Raw genomic sequence first — 19107 nt, 5'->3', positions numbered from 1 at the left:
GGTACCAAGGGAGGTCTTATGGAAGGTTTTAGAAAAGAAGAGAGTAAGGATTGCATATATTCGTGCAATTAAAGACATGTATGATGGGGCTACAACTAATGTGAAGACTCAGGGTGGTGTGACAGAGGAATTTTCTATTGGTATAGAATTACACCAGGAATCATTCTTAAGTCCATACCTTTTCACATTAGTCTTGGAAGTACTCACAGAGAATATCCAAGAGCCTATACTAAGGTGCATGCTTTTTGCCGATGATGTCGTCCTTATGGGAGAGTCAAGGGAAGACCTAAATAAGAAGTTGGAGTTATGGAGAGAAGCTCTAGAAGTGTATGATCTGCACATAAGCATAGCAAGACGAAATATATGGAATATAAGTTTAGCCTGTGAAGGGAAAACCCTAATATAGAGGTGAAGATTGGAGATAACATCCTACGAAAAGTTAAGAGTTTTAAGTATCTTGGGTGCATCATACAGGATAATGGAGAGATTGAACAGGATGTAAATCATCGAATCCAAGCAAGTTGGTCAAAATAGCGAAGTGCGTTTGATTTTATATGTGACAAAAAAATGCCTTTAAAACTTAAAGGTAAATTCTACTATCAGACTGGCTATGCTTTATGGTATAGAGTGTTGGACAACTAAAGAGGAGCACGAACATAAGCTAAGTGTGGCAGAGATGAAGATGTTGAGATGGATGAGTGGTCATACGCGATTGGATAGGATAAGGAATGAAGGTATAAGAGAGAGGGTTGGAGTAGCATCTATTGTAGAAAAGATGGTAGAATCACGGCTCAGGTGGTTCGAACATGTGAGAAAAAGACTGACAGAACACCCAAACAGGAGGGTGGATGAGATGGAAGATGGACAAGGGGTGAAAGGTAGAGGAAGACCTAAAAAGATCATCCATGAGGTGGTCAAACGAGATCTACATGTAAACGGTCTCTCTATAGACATGATACATGATTGAGCTCAATGGCGTTGTTTGATTCATGTAGCCGACCTCATCTAGTGGGACAAGGTTTTGTTGTTGTTGTTGCAATTCTGCAAATATTTGAGAATATGACTTTCTTTCTTTTTTATGTAAATTGCTACCAATGATAGGGGGTTTACAATTTGCTCATAAAGCACAATACATGCATCGATCGATTTGTGAGGCCTAATTAACAATAAATTATTGGAGGTATGGGTTTCACAATTTGTTCAAAAAACCCAACTTGCTGGAATGATTTATGAGCAAATTTAACGAAAATTAATTGCGAATAAATCAGTGCAGGTGTAGGATTTTCTAATTTGTTCATAAAATTCCTACATTTCTCTCTTTCAGACATTAAAACATACTGAGTAACCTTGAATTTTAGAGCCAAAATATTACTGTATTGTACGGTACTTTTTGAAGTGCAAAAATCGTGACATCTTTTCCTCTGAAGTGACCAATAACATAGTCACGTATAACAAGTTTTTTTCCAATTGATGAACGTTTCTCTTGGGTTACAGAAAAAACATATCTTTTGGTGACTCAAAAACATGATTTTTTTTTTTAAAGAGAGTAACTCAACACCACAAGTGGAGCGTATGAAGATAATAAATATGACCAGCATAAAGTATACAGAAAAAGAAAAAACTAGCCAACACAAAGAACGCTAAACTTTATCCTTTGTCATTTCCGGCATTGCCATCAACAACAAAAATGATCAACACCTAGCCACTCCTTGTAGTTTGTAAAGTACATTTGGATGATCTCATCAACTCCTTTTCCTTTATGCTGGAAAATTCTTCTATTCCTTTCTAGCCAGATGTTCCAAATAATAACACAAAAATACACCATCCATCTTTTACGCACTTCCTTACTAAAGGATATCTTAGTCCAACTTAGGAAATGTTCCTTCAATGTTCCTGGACACGACCATTGCCTTCCAACAAATGATCCAAACACACCAAATCGGCCAAGAAAAATCACAACCAAGGAACAAATGGTGACCATATTCAACACCTTTATTACACAACACGCATACAACATTTTCCTGGTTGATAACCCCAAACCGACTCAATCTCTCCCTTGTATTGACCTTCTCAATCAATACAAACTAGACAAATAGTTCAACTATTGGCGGCACTAGCCCTTTCTAAATTGTCCTAGTAAAGTTGTAGCTTGTTACATCCTCCGGAGTTATTTCTGCCTGCAGTACTTGCACAAAAGAGTTAGTAGAAAAGACTCCTTATTTATCATATTTCTACACAACTCTATCCTCTCTGCTATAAGCAAGTTTGACCAGTCTTAGTGTATCATATAACAGGTTCACTAAATCCAACTCTCACTGGAATAACTCCCGCCTCTATTAGAAGTTTTATATCTACTCAACCCCATCCCAAAACCCACAGTCCCCTATAACGGATCCTCTTTGGTTTGAAACTGAGAAGAGTCTTAGAAACTAATATTTTAGAGAACCACCACGCAGACAGACATCTTCCCAGAAGCGAGTCCCCCTCCCATCATCAACCTACATAGACAACCCAGTGACTATCTTTTGTTTTACTTGCTGTCTGCTGATCCTTGAACTGTATCTGGTATATATCCTTCCAACTCCCCCGAAAAGGTAAAACCTGGGAGGACAGCATCATATTTGGGTCTAGGTTATTACAAGAGCAAACCACATTCTTCCACAGCGGACAATCCTCCTTAGAAAAGTGCTACCACCACTTAAATAAAAGGACTGTGTTGCGCACCATGGCATCCCCGATACCCAATCCACCAAACTTTTTGGGCGCCTGCACCACCTCCCACCTGACCAAGGCCATACCATTCTTACCATCCTCCTTGCTCTATAGAAATCTTCTCTGTAAAGAAATCAGTTTCTCTACAACAGTCTTTGGCATCTTGTACAGACTTAGATAATATACAAGGAGGCTGTTCAACACAGATTTAATGAGCACCAACTTACTAACTTTATTGAGAACCTTGGCTTTTCATATGCTAAGTTTATTCTCCACTTTGTCTATAATTGGCTTCCAAGTCTTTACCAATCTCGGGTTAGCTCCTAGTGAGATCCCCAAATATTTAACCGGGAGAGAGAGGCTTCCTTACATCCCAGTACGCTGCACATACGCTATACCCACCGATCATCGCAGTTAATTGGAATCAAGTTAGATTGTCAAAGTTAATACTTAACCCCGACAAAAACATGATTGCTTTCATTTAAGAATTAAGAAGTAGCAAATAAAGTAATAAATTATAAATTAATAAAAAATGTTTAAAAATATATATTAAGAACAAAAATGCTTTACAACAAAGTGAAAATTACCCAACTAAGTCCAACAAAGTTATATAACCGTTTTTTAAATTTACGCGCACTTCTTAAATTTTCTCTTTTGTACATCGTTGCTGCTTCTTTTTCTCTTTTTTTTTTCTCATATTTTTCTTTCGTTATCATCGTTGTCCTCACCACCGCCGCCGCCGTCACCTCCTCCTCTTCCTCCTCCTTCCTTTCATTTGAATTTTTCTCCTTCTTTTTTTTTCTCCATCATCATCACCATCATCATCGTTATCGTTAGAGAGTGAAACAAAAAGAATTATGAGAAAATAAAATAAGAAGAAAAAGATAAAGAAGAAGAAGAAGCAGCCGTAAAAGATAAGGAGGGGAAGAAGAAGAGTTTTAAATTACGCAGAATTTATAAAAAAAAATAACATTGAAATTTATTAACAATAACATATAGATATTTTAGTTTTGACACTGAAATTTCAATGTCACTTTAAATAAATTTTGGTGTTATTTTTGTTTCTAACAAGAATTTAATCCAATAAGTGTGAATTTACATTCATTCAACTAAATAAGATTGCAATACATATTCATTCAAGTTTAATATAAAAATTAATGCTCCTAAAAGAAGATATAAGGGTAAAAGAAAAGAAAGAAAGAAAGAAGAATAAGAAGTAAAAAAAAAATGCAGCATTAAAGAAGAGATTTCTATATTTTATAACAAAATTTCGATGTTAAAATTATGAAATTTTGGTGCTATTTTTGTTTCTGGCAAGAATTCAATCCAATAAGTATAACTCAAAAAATTTATATGTCACGATAAAAAAAATTTGGTGTTATTTTCGGATAAATTTTGCATAATTCAAAATTTCTCCTCTCCTTCTTTTTCGTTATCATATTCTATTTTTTTTTTAGAAAAGGACAAATAGGTCTCTGACCTTTTGTCCCACAGACATTTAAATAATTAAAGATTGAAAAATATATATACGTCCCTGACCTTCTCAGTACCAGAACATTTAGATTCCTCCGTTACATTGAGCTTTTGAGACTTAACGAAGATGTCTGACATGGAATCCGTTCTGCTGATGTGGCCGTTATGATGTGCCATGTGGAGGTGCGAAATGGTTAAGGGATAAAATAGTCCCCCACGCCAAAAACGACGCCGTTCGAGTCCTCCTCCCACGCTCTTTTTTTTGCTTTTCTACATTTCCTTTAAAGCCCATAAGACAATTATATATAAATTGTAAATAGAATAATATAGAGTACCTCTTTAACAATCAATGTAAAATTCAAATCACAATTACATAATTTAAAGTTAACAATCAATGTAAAATTTTCCTTTTGTTGATCGGACATGAAGTTCCAACCATGAGTCATTACATCTCCTAAGTCTTCTTGAAAGAGAGTTAGAAACCACTTCCAAGAATCCTTGGTCTCAGACCTTGTAACACCATAAACAACCACACATAATTGGTTGTTTGTATCCTATGCCACTGCCGTTAAAATCTGGCCCCATAATACGTCTTAAAAAAACTGCCATCAAGATGTAAGAAAGGCCTACAATTACCCTTAAATCCTCTTTTACATGCATCTAAGCAGATGTATATTTTTTTTTATCAAAGACAGGGGGAGACTGTGGAATTGGGATAAGCTCTAACCGTGAGGTTGATCCTGAGTTGCTCCTTAAAATCTCAAATACATAATCCCGGAGCTTATTGTATTGATCCCGTTCATTACCCATAATAGTCTCCCTTGCCTCCCTTACTGCCCTGTAAGTCATTTTTGGATGGATACATAATGAAAATTCTTCTCTAAGAAAATCAATTGCTTCTTTTGTAGTCATGTGTGGTTGAGTGTTCATCCTCTTCTCAACCTTCTTACTAATCCAGTACTAGTAAGCAGCATTACTCCCTAAATTCCTAACACGTTTGTATTCAGTTTTGTATGTCTTCACTTGATAACACTACAGAGCCTTGTTGTATGAAAAATGCATTAAGAAAGGACACTCTTCATCTTTGCAACCCACACTGACTCTCTCCCTGTCATTCTTAATCCATTGCAGCTCCCTACCTTCAGCAATAAATGAATCTTTCACCACTTTCTTAAATCTTTCAATGGTGGCAAAGTCCCTAATTCAAATCTTCCTTCTCTAAAAGCATATTCATCATCAAATTCAAGAAAGTGATGCCTGCTACCTTCATCTTCTGATGAGATGGGGTATGTAATTCTTCAGACTGCTACTCAAATATGGGGTCTTCTTGAATTGGTTGGACCTCACTAACATAAAACCTAACTATTGATTCTCTGTTGGATTACACATTGGACTGCGAATTAGGCCCATCATTTCCATCATTATGCATATTAGGCCTATTACCCACATTACTTGCACCTTCAGCATTTTTTTTCATCCTCCTAATTTTACTATTTTCACCACCTCTGTTCACCCTTCTCCTATGCTACACCTTCTTATTCTTCTCTGTGTTAGCCTTCCTCTTTACCCCTTGCCTCTTTGCAGCTACCTTTTTTGGAGATACTATTTTCTTTTTTCCCTTCAAAGCTTTTTTTCTCTTAGCATTCTGATCTCCTCCACTGCTATTACTTGAATCGCTGTCATCTTCAAATCTTGGTGGAGGTTTATACAACACATCCTCTGTGCTCTCGTACCCATTATTAGAGGAGAAAGACGTGTGCATTCCTTCTAGAGCATCATCTATATCCACTTGTCTATCACTCTCTTTACCAGTAGTATCAACAATCTCAAGATTATCCACAGGGTGGTCAAAGTAAATGTAGAACTAATCTGTCCTTAAATTTTTTATTTTATTCTCTTGCATCGCATTGATCCCTGCATTCCCTGTCAGGATATGCAGCCTTGACTCAATGTCTGGATTCGTTGAGTCATACCAATAGACAGCCTTGTATGACTGATATCCTAGGCCCTTGAACAAGGTTATCAAGTCCTTGAAGTTGACAAAATTAATGTCCATCTTTGAGAACTTCTCTACCTTACCATGCGCATAACAACCATTCTTATCATTCTAAATTATTCAAACGTGTGTTTTACTACTCTGTAAAACTTAGTTCTATTCGCATACAATTTTACTCATGATCAGAGATAACAATTACATAAAACAACTTTGTCCTAACATAGATTTCACTATCATTCATGTAATAGGTTGCAGTTTGTGAATCAAACCCTAACCAACAACAAAATAAACCCACATTACAATATGCATCATGCATCCATTCTCAAACTCCTGTACTAACTAAAATTCTCCTACAGAAAAGAAATTAATGAGGTAAACAAAGCTTACCTTTGTAGACGAAGAGAGATGACAAGAAAACAATGTAATCCCTTCACTTTCTCCTTCGACGACTTCACCACCACGCAACAAGGAAGAAATTGAGACTTTCTTTTTGGAGGGAGAAACAAAGTATTACTCTGACTTTTCAGTTTTGATCTTTGTTATGGAATTTCTATAATTGTATTATTCTTTTATGGGCTTTAAAGGAAATGTATAAAAGCAAAAAGAAGAGCATGGGAAGGGGACTCGAAAGGCATCATTTTTGGCGTGGGAGACTATTTTGTCTCTTAATCATTTCGCACCTCCACGTGGCACACCATAACGGTCACGCAGCAAAACGGAGTCCATGTCGAACATCTTCGTTAGGTCTTAAAAGCTCAATGTAATGGAGGGATCTAAATGTTCTGGTTTTGAGAATGTTAGAGACGTATATGTATTTTCCAATTTTTAAAGACTTAAATGTCTGCGGGATAAAAAGTCATGGACCTATTTGTCTTTTTTTTTTTTACTTTTTATAATTTTTTATTTTCATAACAAGAATAAAAATAAAAAAAATTTAAAAAAAAATTACATTCATAATGATGCAATAATTATTAAAAAGAAAAGAAAAAAAAAGTAACAATAGCAAAACAATAAAAAAAAACAATGACAAAAAATATATTAAAAAAAATACAAAAAAAGAATGCGAAAAAGAAGTGGCCTAAGATACGAAAAGGTGCGCTAATAATAAAATCGGTAGCATCACTCTGTTAAAAATCAGTGCAACTAAGTATTTTTTAAATATTATCTTTTATTCAATTTTAAAACAAAAAAATAAAAACAAATAACTCTTCTAATTTTTTGAATAACTAATACATAAAAGTGAATATTTAAATAATTAAATAATAATAAATTCTTAAAAAATTTTACTAAAATATGAAAATTAAAGGAGAACTAGTAATTTTTATTAAAAAAAATAAATTACCATTTGTATCCATAAAAGATACAAACGCTTACAAATGTACCTATATAAGAATAAAACGACAATTGTAACCACTAAAGATGGCCTCTGTGTGCCAAGAGTACCCAGACATTGGTGGAGAGACAGAGACGGAAAGACTGAGACTGAGAGACTGAGACTAAGAGACTGAGATAGTATTCTGTTTGGTGCAAAATAAGAGACAGAAATTGAAACAAGAATGAAACTCTAATTTAATTTGCACAAAGGGTAAAATTGGAATTAATTAATTGAAATGAGGGTATTTTAGGTATAAAATGTTATTAAAGTTTCAGTCTCCATTTCTAAAAATTTTAGTTCCCTGATGTCCCTGCATTTTGGAGGTATTGAAATGCTGAAATTTTAGGTTGCGTTTATTTTTAGAAACATGACAGAACATGATACTGAGACAGAGACAATAAGACGGAGATACTAAAAATTATTCTTTGTGTATTGTGTTTGGATACAATGTACAAGACACTAATATAATGTCTAGTATTATGTTTGGATACACATGACAAGACTAAAATATTATATGAAATGACTAAAATAGTCATATGATTCCAAATTTTCTACATCAAGTACAAACTAATTTAATAGAGAATGAGAGTACATAGGAGTACAGAAAAAACTTGAACAAAATGTTTGAAGAGGCCAAAAATTTTAATAAAAAAATATATAATAGTATTTATATTAAAATAAAATTTATAAATATAATTATTTTATTTTTAAATTTATTATTAATATGTAGGAATATATGGTTAAGATTAACAAAAAAAAAATCTAAGTTTGATTAATAAAAAATTTTGTTTAGGTTAATAAGTCAAATTAATTTTAAATAAAAAATCAATTTAAAAAAATCTGTTTTTACATGAAAAAAAAAGTTTTTGCACATAAAAATCTATTTTTATTTAAAAAATTAATTTTTTTATCTAAAAACTAATTTTTCTTTAAATTATATAAAATCAATTATAACTTATAAATTATTTTTTAGTATTTTAAAAGATCAATTTTATTTTTGATAATATTTATCTTTCAAAAATTTTAAGATTAATTATTTTTATTACAAATCAAATAATAAAATACAAGGTTAAAATGATATTGAAGTAAAAATGATAAGAAGGAAAGAATTATCACATTAATAAAAAATTTTATAAAAAAGAGAGAGTACCTGAAAAAGAAAGAGATAGAAGAAGAAAATAACTGTGAGAACAACCCAATAAGAAATATAAAAAGGGATAATAGTGGAATAATAAAAAATATCCATGAACAAAAAGGGAAACAAAATTTATAAAAAAGTCTGTGTCCACCCTTTTAAGTCTTGTGTGCATCATTATTCTTCGTAAAAGAATGGACACAAAAGTATAAAAAATTGTCTCGAAGACAATGTGTCGTGCCTCCGAAAACAAACGCTACCTTAGAGATAGAGACAAAAATTTTAGTATCAGTCTCTGAACCAACAAACATAATACTAAATTTTAGTCTCTTAATCTCTGTGTCAGTACCTCAAAATAAACACTACTTTAAAATACTCTTAATATATAAAAACCATCTTCCATAACTATAATTATTATTTTATTCTTATATAGCTACATTTGTGTCTCTATGTCTCTATCTTTCATGGTTATAAATTATAATTTATTCTTATTAAAACTTACAAAACGTATCGACGGATAGTTGAGAAAAGTTGAACTCCTATCTTCAGTCAAAGTCATAGTCAACGCAATTGACCAGTTGGGAAAATTGCAACGTGGCAAAATCTGGTTCGACCCATGACGTGTCCCTCACATTTTCGAACGTAACTTGAAAGGACCGAAATAACCTCCGTGTGTTGAACTTTCAGAACCGAATCTGATAGGGACAGAACAGTCAAATATTTGGCTCCCGCATTGTCGAAACCGTTGGGAGGGAAACGGAAACTGTTGTATTCCCCTCTCACTTCCGAAAGCAACGACAATGGAATAAGCAGCTCAGCTTCATCTTCGTAGTGAGTTGCGTTAGAAAAGAGTGAGAAAGAGAAATAGAGAGAAAAGGGGGAGGGTCTAACGTATTTTGTTGACAATGATCAAGTGGACGAAGCAGTTGAATGCTGCATTTGGGGCTTCGTTTATTTGGTTGATTTGCTTGATTTACTTCACCCAGGTTTCAATTATTTTATCTTATTTTCATTCAGATTTTGAGTATTTGCATATAAATCAATGTACGGTTTCTTATTGGTTTTGTTCGTCACATTGGCCCTTTTCTTTTCAATATATAGTTGCTCTAGTTGAATTTTCTAATTTTTAGTTTTGAATTGAATAAGATGACTCTTGCTGTTATCTGCTGCTATTAGATTAAGTTAAATACTGATATAACATTTTTATTTGATTTCAAATTGCATCCAGATACATTGATTTATGAAGTACAAAAGTTTTAAAGTGATCATAGTTTGTAGTTGATGGCTTACCCTTTGTGTTGTGTGAGTTTGATTTATAATTTTACTTTGTAAATGCAGGGTTTTAGGTCTTTTGTATGGACAGCTATTTCCTACCAGCTCAAGGATAATCTCAAGTTGTCACCATCAGCTTCTCAATTTGTGTTTTCAGTAGCATTTTTCCCATGGAGCATTAAACCATTATATGGGTATGGAACATTGGATGTTTTATTTATTTTGTTACTTTGCATTGAGCATTCACAAACGAATACATGTAAGTAGCTCACACAGGGAGATTGGTTCATGTATATGATACTGGTGCTAACAAATCCATATCTTAAGATATATTTGCAAATTATGTCAACATAAATGATATTGTTGTGATTCTTTCCTGTGCTGATGTTTGTTTGGAACTGTTCTTGAACCATAGTGGGAATGACTTTGTCATCTGTTTTTAGCTTTCTTTTATACGTTGAGAATATATAACATGGTATGTTAGAAATGATCTTTAGTGAATACAACAAGGGAAAGGGCAAGGAAATTCTGAGTTATATATAACTGTAACTGTTCATTATCATCTTTAAATACTACTCTTAATTGGAAGAACATACAGGCATGGTTTGTATAGTAATGTGAATATTCTCATCAAATGGAAAAAGAAATGAGCCAATAATACATAAGAGGATACAAGATTAACTTCGACGGAAAAATGACTCTTTTCTGAGGTGAAATTAGCTGGTAAAAAAGAATTTTTTACTAATGTGTTTGAATGTACCTACTAAACTTAGTTGACAATTGATAGCTGCAGCTTAGTTTGATGGTTTTCTGTATACGTTTATAACTGTATATATCTGTTTGCCACATCAATTTTGTAATCTGATTTAGTCATTGCTACACAGAATTCTATCGGATTGTTTCCCAATTAAAGGAAGGAAACGAATTCCCTATTTAGTGCTTGCAACTGTGCTGTCCCTTGTGCCATGGTTAATTTTAGGCCTAAGCTCAACCTTAAGGGGTTCAACATGGCACCTGACGATATTCTTGACTATGCAAAACTTGGGCTCGGCCATGGCAGATGTTGTAATCGATGCAATGATTGCCGAGGCAGTACGATATGACCGGTATTTTTTCATCTTGAATCTTTATTTCCATTTGCTTTAAACAAACTTCCATATATTGAATGGTATACCTGCATATTGATATTGGTAATAGTGAGAAATGTGGAATCATATCATCAAACAAATTTCCATATATTGAATACTATGACTGCATAGAAAATTGTGAGAGAATATTTTGAAATAGCAGGCAAATCTGAAAAGAATTACTGTTTACCTAAAGAAACAACTACACAGAACATTGCAATCATAGAGGCTCTTTTTTTTTTTTTTGAGCTTCTTCTCATTTTCTCTATCTTCAGAACTAGATAGAAGATGAAATCAAAGGCGGGGTGTTGTACCTCCAATAATGAACATATTAATTCTTGATCACCAAAGAAGTAATGTAAAGAAACTGAGATGAGATAAGGAATAAAGTTGAGTGGAAATAGTATGATTGTTAAAATTTTAACCTATGTACCTTGTGTTATTTTTTTTATTTATTGTTTTGGATTTTACTTGAAGTTAGGCTTCTTTACTAATTTTATGTATCTGGTTTCCGTTTAAATGTACTATACTTGGTTTCATTTTGGTTTTCCTTTGATACTAGCATGCTAACCTTCTGATCAAATGAAGATTATTTGGGTTTATTCGTGCTGTAATATAATGACTTTCAAAAGTTTTACCAACCTTTTAACTTAGTCATATTTTAACAATTGGATTCACATACAAGGTCTTACCTTGAGGGAATTTCCATTTTTGAATCTTCTAGGATGAATTACTTTCTTGGACTTGGCAGTGTAGCAGATGTTATACCATGTTGGTTTGTCTGTTTTTTCTTGGATGATGTACTTAGATCATGCTATCTTTTCTAATGATTTTAATTAATACTCTGACCAATTGCTTGCTTTTTCTTGTCAGGGCTTCATTTGCTGGTGACCTCCAGTCAATATCATGGTCATCGATGGCTTTGGGAGGAATATGTGGTAGTTTGTTAGGAGGATATGCATTATCCAATTTACAAATAGATGTTATTTTCCTTTTATTTTCTGTTCTACCATGTATACAGCTGTTGTCATGCTCTTTTGTGGATGAGAACACTGCGAACATCAATTTTTTATCAGAAGATTCTATAAGACATCCCCTTACAAATGGTAGCGCCCTTGATGAAGATGAAGATATTCCTTTCAACAAAAACAAAAAGTCCCACAGCACTACGACAAGAAGAAAGAAGGGGAAAACAAAGGGGAAAACTAGAGCAATAAATACTAGGAAATCAGCTAGTTTTGAAAAAAGAGATTCCTTGTCTTTCAAGTGGTTCCGTTCTTTGAAGAATGCAATTTATGACCTGTGTCGTGCATTTAGACAGCCCATGATCTTGAGGTAACCAAAGTAATCTAGACACTAACTACTTTGTATACATTGTCAATTTTAGTGTTATATATTTAATATTATTGATGTTTCCTTCTCATGAGCACATTTCCTTTTTGAGATTTGCTAGGTATAGTAAATCTACAAGCCTTTTTCTTTCCTACAGCTCTTCTATCCACATAAATTAGAAAACCTTCAGTAAATAAAAAGATAATCTTTGTCCTTCATGGTGGTTCTCAACTATTTGGAAATTGGATGTAACCACTGATGCTGAGAAAAAAGAAAACTAAAAAGATGTCGTTCCTAGCGTGATTATTTATAGATGCATATGTAATTTAAGATGATTCTCTGGATTGTTTCCTGATTAATAGCAATAAGCGATTTTTCTTAACAATAAGCAGTTGACCATTGACCATTGTTTGTGATATTTTTCTTTTCTTCTTCCCCTTGCTGTTGTCTGCCTCTCTGCAAGTGTATGTTTTTTAGTGGCTCATTGCAGAGTGATTGAGTGAAGCTAGTTAATTTTGTGAGTATGCTTTGAAGAGTGTACTAATAATATTTGTTTTCTGTTGGGGAGGGAAGACCTATGTCATGGTTTTTACTTGCCCATGTTGCTGTTCCCAATCTTTCAACAGTCATCTTCTACTACCAAACTGAAGTTCTGAAGCTTGAAGCATCCTTCCTAGGGACTGCACGAGTTGTTGGATGGTTAGGACTTATGCTGGGAACCTTTGTTTATAATCGCCATCTGAAGTATATGACTCTACGAAAGATTCTCATGTAAGCAATGGAAGATTATTTTGGTGGGAAGCTAACATCTATATATTGATTTACTAATATGTATGTTTTCATTCTGATTATAGGTGTGCCCATATTGGCTTGGCATTCTCGAATCTTTTAGAGATTGTCATTGTGTCTAGGAAAAATATAGCCTTCGGAGTATCAGATAGGATTGTGGTGCTCTTTGGCTCTGCTCTTGCTGACGGAATCAATCAATTCAAGTATGGCAGCACTTCTATTAATTTTTGGTCTTTACTAAGCAATTTTGATAGAAGATGTGTGATATTTTATAGCATAATATGACAGTAAGCATGTAAAAGTATGTGATCTTATCCAACTTCACTGCATAGTCATCTCTAATGAGAAGTGAAAACATTTGGAACAGATTGGGGGCAAATGATGATCCCTTGTAGTAACACCATCTTCATATTATTACAGTGGTAGCAAGTCGGGTTGTTTGTGCACATGATGTGTAAAGTATCATGGCGATTTACACATCATCTACCATTCAATGGTGGATGATGCGTGAATCAGCACGGTGTCCCACAAATATGCACACCATTTTTTGTGTGAGATAGTATTTTGTGTTTGTACTTTTCTAATGCATTTTTGGTTGTCAAATAGGCGTCATATGCATTGTTGTAAAGGAGCTTCTGTTTGCCAGAAATATAATTGTTCTTCTTGGTATGTGCAGGTTCATGCCGTTCCTGATCTTATCTGGCCAACTATGTCCTCCAGGAATTGAAGGAACTTTATTTGCCCTTTTCATGTCAATAAACAATTTGGGAGCAACACTGGGGTCTTTTGTGGGTGCTGGGTTGGCTTCTATATTGAATATTGATTCAGGATCATTTGACAATCTTCTATTGGGCATCATAATTCATACCTTGTGCAATTTCATTCCAGTTGCTTTTCTGTTTCTGATACCCAAAGAAGCTACAGGTTTATCAGCATAGATTGGAACATAGAATCCCTAATTGGGTTTGGGTTAGTATTTTTTGTCCCCCTTAAGGTCTATGGCAGTGAAATAGTGATTAACCTGGTTTAGTGGTTTATGCAAATTTCTATGAGAACAACACTGATTATACTTATTTGTAGATACTTTGTTTTGGTCAGCAGCATTCTACCCAAAAATGAGGAAAGTAGGAGGGTTATAAGTGAGAGGAGTATAGTTTTGGCTAGATGAGAGTGGATTAAAATGCTTTTGCTCCTTTGAATTCATTTCAATATTATAAAAAACGAGCGTCTCCTGAATGAATCATGCTTTTTAAAGTTAGGGTATGCTTGGATGGAGTAAAAATGACGGCTTTTTTCCTGGTTAAAAGATGAGCTTCATGTATAATTCTATGTATCCAATTCATCCATGAAAATCGTGTCTCATTTTAATGGATAAATGAGACTTATGGATTCGGCTGGACGTGAGTCGAGTGAGACCAAGTTTAAGTTTTGATTCACAAAAATTGAGCTCGACTCATTATCAATCTATTCTATTTGTAAAGCTCAAGTTTTGATCATCCAAAATTCGCGAGTTGGTCCTGTTGAGATTAAGGATGATTAATTATGATAATTAGAGAACTAATTTTGATTTTAAAAGTGCTATATATGTAGAGATGGGAAACTCTATTAGAGGAATGACTCATTTTGTTTTACTGAAAAATCAAAATTCAATACTTCTATTCTTTAGCTTTTCTGCCCTTTTCAATTTCCCTTTCTTTCTTTCTATTCTTCTGCGATAAGAACTACTGTTGGAAAATTCCTTTCATGGTATCAAGAGCAACAGGTGTTTGATCCATGGCTTCCCCCAACGAAGACTCTGCCAATTCCAATTCCAACAACACTCCTCTCCCCTCTTCTGTTATCACCAATTTTCCCCCAAATTTCTTCAATCAAAAACCCTTTCACCCGATTAGTGACAAACTTGGTGAGAATAATCACAAGACTTGGCAACAGCAAGCTCTCTTTGCCATTCGAGGACAAGATCTTGAAGATCATCTCCATCAAACACGAATTCCTCCTCAATTTGATTCGACGGCAAATCAGCAAGCTGGGATTGAATCTCAGCAATTCAAACAATGGAAGCAGGACGCTTATAATCTCAGCTCATGGATGCTCGCATCTATGGATTCTAATTTCAAAGGTAAAATGGTTGGGTGCATCTTTGCTTATGAAATTTGGGGAAAGATTGAAGAATATTTCGAGAAATCCATCAAGTATAGGGTTAAACAACTCAAAGCACAACTCAAATTGGTCAAGAAACATGGTATGTCTGCTCAAGATTATATCTCAAAAATTAAAAGCTTTGCTAATTCTTTGGCAGCCTTAGGTTACCCTCTTTCGACAGAGAAACATGTAAAAGCTATTCTTGAGGGTTTAAATGAAGACTATCAAAGTCTTTTAATCACAATCAATGCGAAACCTGAAATGTAGTCTTTGTGAAGTGCAAACTCTGGTATTGACTCATGATGACATGATGAATAAGTTCAGAAAGCCAGATAATGTTCTTATACAAGCTAATTTTGCTCAAAGTTCTTTTCCTTCTATGTCAAATACTGTGAGAGGCAATCCGATGCGAGGAAGGGGGAAAGGTGGAGGTCGACCTTTTAGAGGTGGCAGGTCCTTTTATCAACAACCACGACCTCAATGCCAAGTATGTGGCCGATTTAGACACATTGCTTGGCACTGTTTTCATACATTTGATCAACAGATTCCCCCACCGTCACAAAATCAAGGCACTCAAATGAACAATTACAACTCTCTTTCATCGACTGCTTCCACTCCATCCCAAGTGAATTCTATTGCAACTACTCCTCCTCCACCTACAAATACTTTTCACAACCCTGCTGCATTCCTTGCTGCGCCATCTACTGTCTCTGACCCAGCTTGGTATCCCGATACAGGTGCATCTCATCATGTAACTTCTTCTCAATCTAACTTGATTGCATCATCTGAATACACAGGGCCAGAACAAGTGCAGATAGGTAATGGAATATGTATTTCTATATCTAATGTTGGACACTCCTTTTTGTATTCTTTATCTTCTAAAAGATGGTTCTCTCTACAAAAGCTAATTCACTGTCCTCATATAACCAAGAATTTGATCTCTGTTTCTAAATTTGCTGAGGATAATTTTGTTTATTTTGAATTTCATACTTTTTATTGTCTTGTTAAATGTCAGTTCACCAAAAAGGTTCTACTACAAGGTTTTAGGCAAGGAGGTTTATATCAGTTTTCTAATATTGTTGTCCCTTATCATTCACAAACAGATTCATGTCCTAAAGCTTTTTCTATCTCTCTTCCTTCTTTTGATTTGTGGCATAAGAGATTAGGACACACTGCCACCAAAATTGTACATCTTGTTCTATCACAATGTAGCATTCCTTTTGATAATAGTGTTGATAATAAGAAGCCTAGTCTTTGTGAAAGTTGTTTTCAAGCTAAAATGCATTCTATTCCATATAGTGATTCTTTAACTGTTTACACTTCACCATTGCAATTGGTTTACACGGATGTTTGGGGACCCTCTCCCATTATTTCTCATCTTGGTTACAAGTATTATGTTACATTTATTGATGCATTTTCCAGATATACATGTACTTTTTTACTATCTCACAAATCTCAAGTTTTTACAGCTTTCATTCAATATAAAAATTTTATAGAAAACCAAACTGATTGCAAATTAAAGGCTTTACAGTCAGATAATGGCGGTGAGTACACTTCCAAAGCTTTTTCTACATATCTTGCACAAGAGGGTATTCAACATTGTTTTTCATGTCCATATATTCCCCAACAAAATGGAAGAGCTAAGAGGAAACATCGGCACTTAATAGAAATGAGTTTAGCCATATTATCCACTGCTCAAATGCCAAAGATTTTTTGGGATGAAGCTGTTATTACAGCTACTTATTTGATAAATAGGTTACCAACTTCTATTTTGTCACAAAAATCACCTTTTGAGGTCTTATTTAAACAGAAACCTGATTATCAATCTCTCAAAATCTTTGGTAGCGCATGTTTTCTTCTTCTTACACCTTTTAATCAGAATAAATTAGACTATAGATCACATAAGTGTGTGTTTCTTGGATATGCCCCTAATTACAAAGGCTATAAATGTCTATCACCCAATGGATGAATATATATCACTAGGAATGTTAAATTTGATGAATCTCAGTTTTCTTATTCTGACTTATTTCTCTCTAAATCTGTTACTAATGAGCTTGACTTAACTAAGAAGGATGCAGATAGTTCCTTTTATTTTTCAAAGTACCCTGTTCCTACTGTTGTTCCACATGTAACTTCCGCCACTCATCAAAATCCATGCACCTTAAATGAACAAGACACTCTCCTTAGTTCACATACAATTAAAGGTGTTCCTTCTGTCACAACTAATGACTATCCAAGCCATCAATTAGAGGATGCTTTTGGTCCTAGCCACAATCCTACTCCAACACAGCCACAAGGCCAAATACAACCCACTTCTGGCATAGACATTGTTCTTCCACCTATAGAATCTTCTACCACTCAACCCTCTACAACATCACACCATTCACAACCAATTACTCCTCACAATACTCATGCTATGATGACAAGGTCTAAAACAGGTTCATCTAAACCAAAAGTATTTTTTTTCTTCTATTCGGTCAGAAACTAGTGATGAACAACTCCTAAAACAGCTCATGTTGCCCTCAGTATTCCTTGTTGGAAAGAGGCGATGATAGAAGAGTTTCAAGCTCTACAAAGAACCAATACTTGGTCTTTAGTGCCTAAGCCAGAAAATACAAAAATTATAGATTGCAAATGGGTTTTTACCATTAAAAGACACCCTAATGGATCCATTCACAAGTATAAAGCTAGGTTAGTAGCTCAAGGCTTTCACCAAGAAGAAGGTTTTGACTTTGAACAAGTTTTTAGTCTGGTAATTAGACCTACAACAATTAGACTGATCTTAAGCTTAGCTCTTTCTTGAAATTGGGTGATAAGGCAATTTGATTTCAACAATGCCTTTTTGAATGGGAATTTACATCAAATAATCTACATGTCACAGCCGATTGGCTTTGAAGAAAAGTCTGACACACATGTTTGTAGGTTGAATAAATCTCTCTACGGCTTGAAACAAGCTCCTAGAGAGTGGTTCATTAAGTTAAGCACCACTTTGCACTCTTTTGGTTTCAATAATGCGAAGTCTGATAATTCTTTGTTTATAAAGAAACATACAAATTCAATTATTTATATTCTTTGTTATGTGGATGACATTATAATTACTGGCAATAATTCACATTGTGTGGCTGATATGATTAAGAAATTAGACATTGTTTTCTCATTAAAAGATTTAGGTGACTTAAACTATTTTTTGGGGGTTGAGATTCACAAAACTGAAAATGGAACTTTGCATCTCTCACAAACCAAATATATTGCAAATTTATTGTCAAAATTGGGGATGGCGCGAGCTAGCTCTATGCCAACCCCTATGGTTTCTTCGTTACAATTGTTGTCGGCAGGTTCAGAGAGTTTTGAAGATCCAAAGCTTTATCGAACTGTTGTAGGATCTCTACAATATTTATGCATCACAAGACCAGATATCTCTTTTGCTGTGGCAAAAATTAGTCAATTTATGCATTCTCCCCTCTTGGCTCATTGGAAGGCAGCAAAGCGGGTGTTAAGATATTTGAGAGGCACACAGCATCATGGTTTAGTCCTACACAGAAGCGATGATATGAGATTATATGGATTTGCAGACTCAGATTGGGCTGCAGATTTGGAAGATAGAAAGTCGGTGTCAGGGTATTGTGTGTATTTTGGGGCTAACTTAATTTCTTGGATGTGCAGGAAACAACCGACTATAAGTCGTTCCTCTGCAGAATTTAGGAGTGTAGCAGCTTGTGAAGCTGAGGTACAATGGCTCATGCATTTGCTAGAA

At 34.4% G+C, this 19107-nt stretch overlaps 1 protein-coding gene across 1 annotated transcript; it reads left to right on the top strand.

The window, feature by feature from the left end:
- The first annotated feature begins 9354 nt into the window (after window positions 1-9354).
- On the top strand, window positions 9355-14532 carry LOC107625170 (Major facilitator superfamily protein). Its single transcript, XM_016327750.3, has 7 exons — window positions 9355-9677; window positions 10030-10157; window positions 10848-11069; window positions 11964-12425; window positions 12996-13193; window positions 13277-13414; window positions 13888-14532. Exons 1-7 carry the CDS (start codon window positions 9597-9599, stop codon window positions 14147-14149), a joined length of 1491 nt encoding a protein of 496 aa, XP_016183236.1. The 5' UTR covers window positions 9355-9596; the 3' UTR covers window positions 14150-14532.
- Window positions 14533-19107: the final 4575 nt, after the last annotated feature.

This window comes from Arachis ipaensis, chromosome B1 (genome assembly GCF_059453495.1).
Source record: "Arachis ipaensis isolate K30076 ecotype BB chromosome B1, ASM5945349v1, whole genome shotgun sequence".
Lineage (NCBI taxonomy): Eukaryota > Viridiplantae > Streptophyta > Magnoliopsida > Fabales > Fabaceae > Arachis > Arachis ipaensis.
The sequence above is the reverse complement of the archived record's forward strand: the minus strand, read 5'-3'. Positions and strand labels throughout refer to the sequence as shown.

Excerpts from the sequence above, each read along its gene's own strand:
- LOC107625170 (XM_016327750.3), top strand. The coding sequence starts at position 9,597 with ATGATCAAGTGGACGAAGCAGTTGAATGCTGCATTTGGGGCTTCGTTT. Across the intron at positions 9,678-10,029 it reads GCTTGATTTACTTCACCCAG|GGTTTTAGGTCTTTTGTATG; the intron begins GTTTCAATTATT and ends TTGTAAATGCAG. Across the intron at positions 13,194-13,276 it reads ACTCTACGAAAGATTCTCAT|GTGTGCCCATATTGGCTTGG; the intron begins GTAAGCAATGGA and ends TTCTGATTATAG.